Genomic DNA, 10674 nt, shown 5'->3' with positions numbered 1-10674 from the left:
ATTGGGTATGTGATCATTGCTTGTAGATCCCCTCAGTGCAGGACTGGGTATACAATCGCATTTGCTGTCGACATCAGCAGGCTTGCCAGGGTCTTCCCCGCCCCCATCACTGTTGTCTCCCCTCCCTCTTCATGTGCATTGTCGTCCCCTTCACCTAAGTCAGCACATGTCACTCCTTGGCCTGTGCCTCCCTGAGGTGGTCTCCTCCCATACCCAGTCACCATCAAAACTGCTGCTTTGCATGTAAAACCTATTCTTGATTTAAATAATAATAATGATCTCATCCACCACGAGTACTTTTGTGGTTAACTAATTTCACTGAGCATAATGTCTGACATGACAGAGGAGCCCTGATAGCCCAGTGGGTTCCGTGTTGAGCTGCCAACCTTCCGAACATCAGTTCAAACCCACTGGTTGCTCCTTGGGGGAAAGAGAAGGTTTGCTACTCCTGTAGAGCTTGACAGTCTTGGAAGCCTACGGGGTCAGTTCTACTCTGTCCTGCCGGGTGGCTATGAGTCAGAATGGACTTGCTGGAAGTGACATTGTTTTGAATGCCGTTCACGTTCATCCATGTTGGTAGACGTTCACCAGTGCCAACCCTGGTCTTTCATGTTGTGGATGATTCCATTGTGTGCGTGTACACTTTACGTATCCATTCTTTCACTGCTGGGCACACTTAGGTTGCTCCTTGTTTCCCTTTTTGAGCTTGCTGTAGTGAACATGGGTGTGCATCTCTCCATTTGTACCATAGTTCTTATTTCTCCAGGATATGTACCAAACAGAGGGATTGCCGGGTCCTTTGGCATTTCAGTTCCCAACCACTTTCCACGGCAGTTGCACCATGTCACAGCTCCAACCACAGCGGGCGAGGCAGAGGACGAAGCCCTGCGTTTGTGCTGTGGTTCCATGCTGTCAAATGGCCGCTCCCTCTGACAGAACAAGGCACTGTTCAGCCCAACCCAATCCCCCCCCCCCTTTTGAGCCCCTGCTTGGAGCCACCGAGTCCATCCGTCCCAAGGAGTGTCTTCTTTGTCTCGGCCCAGCACACCCCTTCTTCAGAGATGGAGTTGCCCTGCTACCCTGTCCAACTGCACGGGACAAAGTCTACCCGTCCTCCCTTCTAAGAACCATGCTGGCTGCTCTCCTCAGGCCCACGCACGCGTCCTGCTGACAGGGCACGATGTATTGGGCACTCTTCCCAAATACCAGAAGTCAATTCTCCTTTGGGCATCCTTTGTCACTGCCCAGCTTTCCCATCGAAAAGGCCTCTGGCTTCCGTCAGGCAGGCCCGGGCCGTCAAGGCGACTGCTTTCCTTCTGACCACTTTCAAGAGGACTTTTGCTGCAGATTTGTCCAATACAATATGCCGTTGGATTTCCTGACTGCGGCTTCCTTGGGAATTGATTACAGATCCAAGACAAATGAAATCCGTAACAAGTTCAATTTCTCTCCATTTCCCATCATGTTGCTTATTGGGCTATTTGTGGAGATTCTGGTTTTCTGTATTATTCAGTTATAAATCACACCGAAAGCGGTAGTCTTGCATCTTCATTAGTAAATGCTTCAAGCCCTCCTTGCGTCCAGCCAGCAAGTTGGTGGGGTGTGGATATTGAAGGCTGTTAATCAGCCTTCCTGCAATCCTGCGGCCAGTTCTTCCTCATGTGAGCCAACTTCTTTCATTAGTGGCCCTGCATTCAGCTGGAAGGAGTGCAGTTAGGGGTGCAGCCCTGCTGTCCACCCAGCCTGATGTGGAGCCATGCAGGAGCGCCCTGTTCGGTTGGAATGACTTTCTCTTGGTCTATGTACAGGTTCTGCTGAGCACAATGTCGTGCTCAGAAATGTTCGTTTAGTGACCGTCGCTTTAAGGAAGCCCGCTTCCACAATGGGTTAAATCTTGGGCCGGAACCAAACAGTTGGTGGGTCCGACCTAGCGGCTGCTCTACCGGAAGACAAGAGGCAATCTGCTTCTGGTCAAACGCGCGGGCACCTCCGCCAAAGGTTTGCAGCTGTCCCTTAAAGCCACCGCGAGTCCCGAGCGACTGGATCACAGTGGGTAACCATATTTTTAGGGTGAAAGGCAGAGGGCTGCCTTCTCAGGAAGAATTTTTTGAAAAAATTTAAAAGTGTGAGTCTAGGCATCGTAGGAAACTCTTTGACATTGGAACTGTTTCTGTCACCCACTGGAAAGTTGTGAACCAGAACTTGACCTTATTCCCAAACAGACAAGGTGCTTATTCAGATCTCATGGACAGCGAGGACACAGGGACCCACCCCTGTGTGCCGGGCAGAGTAGGACAAAGGCAGGTGGGGCACTGCCTGGCTCTGGCAGCCACTGCCTTTTCTGCTGGTGAAGGGTGGGGCGTGAAGCTGAGTCCCTGGGAGACCCGCATGGAGCTGCGCCTTCAACTCCAGCTGCTGTTTGGCGGTGCCATTGGCCCAGCTCGTCATTTGTGCCCTTTTACCACTTTGGAAGTTAGCTAACCCATTCTTTGACCACAGGACCCTCCACTGCGTCGTAGTGACACGAAGGGACAGGTGACATAGAACTTCTTCCGAGGGTCTGTGGGCTGCGCATCTTTAAATGATCGGACAGACTCCGCTTTCTCTCGTGGAGCAGCTGGTGGGTTCGAACCACAGACCTTTTAGTCTACAATTTGACTCGTAACCCACAACACCCGCGGGAAACCTCATCCACAGCACAGACGGTCTGCCTTCCAGAGCTAGAGCTGGCTGCTCCTGTCTTAGGCTTCAGTCCTTAAATCCCAAGGTAATGGACTTAAAGTACATGAATGAGCGGAGGACCTGTGTTTTGCAGAACTTGCAAATTGTACTTTGGGCGCTATTTCCTCAAATCAGGGAAGCAAGATCATCTCTGAATACCTCCCATTTGTAGTTGAGGGCAATGGAGCCCTCTGGGATCGCTGCCCCTTTCCTTAGGCGAAGGCTATAGGAGAAGCCAGGACCCAGGGCCACGAGGCAGCAGATGCGTGGCAGCCCAGCCTGCCCAGCAAGGACCTGTAGAGGAGAGCACTGTGCGCACAAGTCATTGGAAATGATTTATGAATTCAACAAACATTTGCAGGCCTTCAATAGATATTTGTTTAACGAGTTGTTGAATGCACTAGTGCATTATTTAGGCGCTGTGGGATAGAATCGTGGAAAACAAGACATGATTTTGTTGTTAAAAAGCCCCTCCTCTCATCCCTGCCTTGTTTGTGGTGGTGATGGGCAGGCAACATGGTAAACAAACCATCTGAGAATAAAATGTAGAGATCAGGCAGTGTGCCCTCACGGTTCTAAGCATGTGCTCTGGATGATACCGGGTAGTCTTTACAGCAACTGTACTGAATCAATTCAGTTATGATCCTCATGCTATACATAAGGGCAGGGACTCTGGGGGTGAAATCATTGGAAAGGTCGTTGTTCATACCCACCAGCTACCCTCCACTGGGGAAAGATGTGGCAGCCACTTCCGTAAAAATGGCAGCCTTGGAAACCATATGGAGTAGCTGCACCTGGTCCTTCCTCATCCCTGTGCAACCGGATCTACTCTGTGTCCCTCCGCGCCATCTCGCTGTGTCCCTCCGCGCCATCTCGCTGTGTCCCTCCGCGCCATCTCGCTGTGTCCCTCCGCGTCATCTCGCTGTGTCCCTCCGCGTCATCTCGCTGTGTCCCTCCGCATCCCTGTGCATCCGGCTCTATTAAGTGAGAACAGGTTTCGAGCCTTTCTTACTGAGATTGGGAGTCCTTCTTAGGATTTAAACTGTGTGTGCAGCAAGTGAAAGCAATGGTGATGAAGAATTTGTGGCCAGTAGTGGCCAGGCCAGTGCTTTCCAAATGAGGGCAGATTTACAGAACATGGTGTTTGGGTCTTGGGGAATAAATCTCCATCACAGTTCTAACAGTCCAAGTTGAGTCAAGAGTGACCTCAGCCTCTCTGCTAAGCTGATGGACCATCCAGAGAGACGGCTTTGACCAGGGGAAGGCTAGGGTGAGTGGACATAGGAAGGCCAGGACCCCTACCTTCAATAGGAGCAGGCTGGGGTGGGCATCGGTAATTGTATGCAGGGTGGGTGTTGGTGGGCTGCAGGGCAATGCTTGCCCCACCCTTGTCAATCCTTCCATGCAGATCCTATGCTGTCTCCAAAGCTGGGATCCGAACGGTTTGCATTTGATTTCTCAGCTGCCTAATGAACTGCCTCTGTAGTTCTCTCGGTGATGTCATTAGTATCTCAGTGCCCTGGGCACTGACTCAGGAGAGAGCTCCTTAAGCAGTCTCAGAACCCTACAGGAATTGTACCAATTTACTTAATAGCAGCTAATTCACCCTCATGACCTGTCAGTCCCCACTGGCAGAGCAGACCCTGCATGAGAATAAGATGGTCACTTTTATCCCCCTCACCTGCCCCTGATTCTAGATGAGTCAACGTGTACATGCCTAAGGCTATGCACTGTCACCAGGAGGTTCTGAGCATTGAGAATGCCAATATTCTCATGCCACAGTCGTCCATTGGGGAAATTCATCCACTGTGTGCTGTAAGATACAGATTTAGCCTAAAGCAAATGGCATTTATTTATAGCAAACTGTACTTGCAAAATGCTTCGCAGGTTTGAGGTTGTTAACTAACTACAGTCTATGTTGGCGCTGCTTGTAGGAAAGCTCAGGTCCAACTCTAGGGCTCCCCCAGCTGGCAGCAAGGTAAATTCTGCAAACCGACCCACCAGTCAGGGAGCTGAGGTCACCCTTGGGTAATCAGAAGGTACCCTTGTAATTAATAATCTTGGATTGCATAACTTCTCATTGTGACCGTTTTCCCTCCTGTTCAGAGGGTTGTGTGCTGGATGTGATGGGATAATCATTTAACTAAGAAATGCATAGTGCCTGCAGTTACCATGCCATTCGCCCCAGAGTAGAAGAGGGGAGAAGTACCAGAGAATTGTAATAGGTGATGGGAGGGGGCTACCGTCCACCACGTGAACATACGATGGGGTTTCCTCTTTACAAGCCCCGGAACCCCACCCCCACCCCCCGCGAAGGCTTCCCCGCCCCCTCCCACCCCCACTTACAGGAAACAGGAGTTGGAAGCACAGGACATTCGGGAAGCTTTCAGGGCCCGCGCTTCTCTTACTTGGCGGAGACATGATGGTTATTGGTCTTTCTTTGGACAAAGAGAGATTTAGCTGAGTGCTCACCACCGGACTCCATCATTTTAAGCAGTATTTCCCAATTGTTCTGTAACTGCACATCGGAAATGCGTCTCTTCTCTGAAAAATCATGCACATTTCTGTTCTTGGCTAGGATCTGAGGCGGTGGCTTGGGGGAGCTCCCTGCTCAGACCTAGTGTGCCAATCGCGCTGCCCTCCGCACAGCTCTATGGCACAGGATGGGGCGGGGTCAAGAGGGACCAGGGCTTGGCTTCCAGCAGGACCTTTTTTATATGGATCTGAATTTTGTCAGAAAAAGGGAAATAGGGCGCTCAATGGAAACTCATCTTTCCCTTGCACCCTCTCTCTGCCCATCATTCTTCACCCCCTCACCTTGCTACCTATGCTATTGACAGCAATGTCATGTAACTTGCTTTTAATTGGGGGTAGCCAGGAGCCAGCGGCTGCAGGCTGGGGCGGCCCCGCCAATGTTTAGCAGTAATTAGGAGCCTTCATGCTGGGGAGCGGGAAGACAGGGAGGGGAGCTGTCAGACTTCAGCTCCGGGCCGTTCTCGGAGCTACAGTGCCCTCCAGTGGCTGCATTCGTGTGAGACAGGTGCAGCCCAAGTAAAGAAGACACAGGTGTATTTGTGTGTGCTGAGGACCAGGGGCGCTCCCGTGCGTTTTGAGATTAAAGGTGACCGAAAAGGAATTAGGGGGACATGATTCTCACCACAGAAGTAACTTTACTTTAGCGCTGACTTTTCACCCGTTGCGATGTTTTATGAAATCGTTTACCTTCTTTGAGAGGGTGCCCTAAACAACTGTCACTGTTGTCTTACGTGACTGGAGACGATTCTGACCACACAGGCTTTGAAAGTCGACTCCTTCAGAAACCAAGCTGCCCTCAGCCGGCTTCCACTCATGGTCACCGGATGTGTGCCTGCCGACCTGGCCTCTGTCGGGCTTTCCATGGCTGCATTTGGGGAAGCAGATAACCAGACTTTTCTTCCAGATTGCTTCTGGGTGGACTCAGACTCCCAACCTTGCAGGGAGTGGCCCACTTGCGCCCTTTGCTTTTGAAGAAATTCACTTTCCACCTTTCCAGGTGGCCCCGCACAATGTGGCATTTTAGACGTTCTATCACCATCTAGTGGCCACTCCATGGAAGTACTTTGCCCCACCTTGTCAATAACATTGCTTCCCCTTAGCAAGGAGAGGGTGGGTGCTCCCCTTGGAAGGCTGGGGAAGCCAGCCAGGAGCGCTGGGAACCCTTGAGCACAGCATACACAACAACATTTAAAAAAATTATCTCCAGAAGAAGCACTGTATCTTTACTGTGTTTCTTGGAACTTTGTTTACTCTCTCAGTGAATGATGCCCTATTTTCCCAGAAATCACAGCAAGGAGCTCAACTGCTCCCCCGCCCTCACTCTTGGTTAGCCGTGAGTTCATGAGCACTGCATCCCAGGGCTCAGGGATCCTCACCCACCCTTTATTCCCGGACAAGACGCAGGTGGGGGAGGCAGAGGCTGGCAAGGGGCTGGGGCAGGGGGTCCTAAGCCAGATTGGTAGTTGCTTCGCAGATATTCCCAGCATGGGCTTGCCTGAATCATCTATGCCTGAGAATCAATTAAGATTTTCATGCAGATTCAAGAGACTTGGGGGAGCCCTCTGATACCATCTTTCTTGGTTTGGTTGTATGCAATTATGCTAATGTGTGTGTGTTTTCATTGTTCTTAACATTCACCAACTTAACCTTTTTCCACCTGTACAATCGAGAGACACTAATTCATCTATCATGTGCAATGATCACTAGGAACCACAGGTAGACTCTCCATGCTCACAAACAGATGTTCCCAGCGCAACCAAGATTCCCGTTTCCCCCTCCTTCCTACCCCTGGTAACCACTGTGGAATTCACTTCTCTGCGCTTTTGCCTCTGTGTCAGTCTGGGTAAACTAGAGAAACAAATCCAGAGACACTCATATAAGTGTAAGAAAGAGCTTTATATCAAGGGGGCGTATAAAAGAAACTGTTGGGGAAGGGAGATAGCAGTAGATGTAAGAGATGAAAAAAAATTTTTAATTAAATAAAAAAGAGATGACAAAAATAAAAATAATGTATAACTTATCAAGGGGTCATGGGGGTTGCAGGAGGGAGGGAGGGGGAAAGGAGCTGATACCAAGGACTCAAGTAGAAAGTAAATATTTATAAAATAATGATGGCAAGATAGGTACAAATATGCTTGATACAATTGATGTATGGATTGTTATAAAAGCTGTAAGAAACACCAATAAAATGAACTTTAAAAAAATAGAATTAATTGTGTATTAGGAAGACATCCCAGCCCAGTCCAACTCAAGTCCGTAAGTCTGATAGTAGTCCATAAGTCCCTCTTCAGAGTCTCGCAGTCACACACAATGGTGCAGAATGCAAGAGGATCACAAGCTGGTGCGGTACACAATCCTGTGGATCCGATGACTGCAGACACATCTCCAGGGCTCAGGCAGGTCTCAGGGTGGCTCACCAGCAGGAAGGCGAAGGCAGAGAGAGAGGGGAGAGAGGTTCCCAGGACCCTCCTATGAGGAGGCCACGCCCACAAGGAGGTACCATCAGGCTGTGGCCTGAAGAATAGGCTAGACTCCACCCCTATACTTCAAGTTGACATGAAATTATGTAACTACCACATGTTCCCATTACTGAGAACATCTGATAGTTTTCTTCTTGTGATAATCTGATCTTACTCCAAATCACGTGCACCACGAACGTCGTGTGTGGTAAACATTGAGACTTCACTTTGCTTTGGGGTAGAGCAGCATTCTATCGTGTGTGGATACATTTTTCCCATCCAGTCATCTATCGGCGGGCATACGGGCTGTTTCCCTTTGGAGGCTATTGTGAACCGTGCTGCACTGAGCATCGGTGAACTGGGGTCTGTTAGCATGGCTTATGCTAAGAAGACCTTGAGCTCAACTCCGTGCTTATGATTACATAAAAGGCCAATGAGAAATGAATCCTATCACCCACAGAGGGAATCCTTCCCCTTAGCATACTGGGAGAGCCCTGTGTCTGTGGGGCTCTGGGTGGAAAATGCCTCCTCGCAACAGTGCAGATGCTCAGCAGGAGGCCAGTGTGCCGAGCACCACATGGTATCTCCAGCTGGGCTCCTAGCACAGGACAAGCAAGGGCCAGAACAGCAGAGAGCTCCGAGGGAGGGCTCCATCGGAAAGACTCCTTTAGGGAGCCAAGGAGTCATGGCTCACAACCGCCTTCTGGAATCACTTTGCAAAGCCGTCCAACCAGTTCCCCCAAAGATCCGGCCCATCAAGTACTGCACTCTTGATGGGGCAGTCTGAGAGGTCCCGAATGAATGTTCTGTGCCTGCCCATCATTCTCAAAATCCCAGCGTTCTCCCTGAAGTCAGTGCATGTTCAAGACAGCAACTAGGCTGAGGGGGGGAGGGGGGGCTCTTCTGCAACTCCCTGCTTGGAGTCAGCCGACTTGACCTCCCTTCCCCCTTAGAAAGCATAGTGCACACAGAGAATCGTGGGCATTGGAAAGAGAAATGCTGGGCTGGGCTTCCTTCCATAGGCAGCAAACTGGTGTTTTCTGGTAGGTGTCTCTCATACTTACCACCCCAAATAGACCAAGAATTGGACATTTTCCTCAGCCTTGGGAGTACAATTTGTTTAACTCCTTCCCCATCTTCATGTCACTGGTTCATCATGAAGTAAAGACGTCCACTTCTGATTTTGCTCCAAATCACAAGTTCAACATCCACGGTGTGGTGGTAAACATTGAGACTTCAATCCGTAAATCTGATAGTAGTCCCTAAATCCCTCTTCAGAAGTCCATCTCAGCAGTCAATAAGACAGACCCTGAGGGACGTTGGGGTCATGAGTTTCCTGCATTTCATCTGTAAAACGGGTATAATAATAGAACTCCACGCACAGAGCTCTTACCAGGCTTCCCTGAGGTCTTGGCCAGGTGTCCTGTTCATAATAAAGGCCCAGTGATCTGTAGTCATCATGTTGATGCTGCGATGATGGGCCAGCCACTGTGATAGGTGATTTTACATCTGCCCATTCCTTCATCACCCAATGCTGGAGGTAGGGGGTGTTCATGTGCCCACTTCCCAGAGGAAGAAACTGAGTCCCGGGGCAGTCACGGTTGCTTGTGGTTCGATGATGGCCATGGACACACCTCCCCAGAAGCATTAGCTGTTGATGCAGAGAGACTCAGCTCAGGCTCACGATGCAAAGATTACTGGGAGGAGTAGTTCCCCCAATAAAGCGGGGCACCTGTTGCCCCTGCAGTGGCAGCCCCTGGCTTCTCGGGGATTGGAACCCCACGCTCTGGGGCTATGAGGGCAGCCAGTCCTGGCTTTCCCTCCTGCAGTGTTTCTTTTCGTTCGTATCCGACAGGCAACTCCCCATCGGATGAGTCAGAGGAGCGGGAAAGAGACCCCAAGGTGCTCACCTTCCCAGAGTACATCACCAGCCTGTCCGAGTCCGGCACCAAGCGCATGGCGGCAGGAGTCCGAATGGAGTGCCAGAGCAAAGGACGGTGCCCCTCGTCCTGCCCCCTGTGCCATGTGACGTCCAGCCCTGACACCCCGGCAGAGCCAGTTCTGTTGGAAGTGACCAGAGCATCCCCAATCTATGAACTGGTGACCAACAACCAGACCCAGCGGGTAAGAGGCCGGGGACTCTTGCTTCTGGGTGGCCTGATCAACAAGGACACAAGCTTTCCAACGGGCACAATGACGTGGCAAGGTATAGCTGAGCTCTATGCTAGAATTTATGAAGAGGGAGACTCTGCTTCGCTGATGCAGACACCCAGTTTGCTTAGATTTGCATGTTTGCATATTAAATCAAATCCACATGACCCACTGTAGTTTGCTTCAGAGTCACAGCTCAGTGCTTGGGTGGCTCATTGGGCAGAGGAGGCTGGAAGGAAGAAGGTGGATAAGGAAGGGTAACGCCCCATCGCTGAAGTCGTAGCGCAGAGCCTGCCTGCTTCCCAGGGTCGCCTGTGGTGAGCATGTGTAGCTCTGCTTCACCCTTGTGGGCCTGGGATGGGAGGTAAAAGCCGCTCTCTGACCTTGTCTCCCAACCCAAAACCAACTGTAGATAGAACTGGAGGGGCGTTTGTCAGATCTGACAGGGGAGAGCCACACAGCCTGAGCCCAGAGAGCAACTGGTTTCCTCCTTATCTCTGGTTCTCACCACAAAGTGCCACATTCAACTGCTCTCTGCCAATTACGCCACGTCCAAACTACTCTCCTTTGACCTCTGTTCTGCTTTGCCAAAGACACCAGGGGAAAATGGGCAGGCATCTCCCACCAAAGACAAGCCGGGGAGATGCATCTGAGACTAAGACATAGCTCAGTTTCCTAGCTTTCTGGGCCCCTCCCCAGAACTGCATAGAGAAAAGAGCTGGGTCAGGTGCGTGCCCGTGCATGTCCGTGTGCGTGTGCGTGTGCGTGTGCGTGTGTGTGTGTGTGTGTGTGTGTGTGTGTGTGTGTG

General features: G+C 50.8%; 1 protein-coding gene across 1 annotated transcript in view; it reads left to right on the top strand.

The window, feature by feature from the left end:
- ASTN1 (astrotactin 1) overlaps positions 1-10674 on the top strand; it is a 402092-nt gene that overhangs the window by 349410 nt on the left and 42008 nt on the right. The window contains exon 17 of the mRNA XM_004706713.3: positions 9571-9839. Coding sequence (XP_004706770.1) covers positions 9571-9839 — 269 coding nt within the window. The remainder of the gene's footprint in view (positions 1-9570; positions 9840-10674) is intronic.

The sequence above is a fragment of the Echinops telfairi genome, unplaced genomic scaffold (assembly GCF_000313985.2).
Source record: "Echinops telfairi isolate 266 unplaced genomic scaffold, ASM31398v2 ScPeMD7_7424;HRSCAF=8462, whole genome shotgun sequence".
NCBI lineage: Eukaryota > Metazoa > Chordata > Mammalia > Afrosoricida > Tenrecidae > Echinops > Echinops telfairi.
Note: the sequence above shows the minus strand (reverse complement) of the source record. Positions and strands in the feature narration are given on the sequence as shown.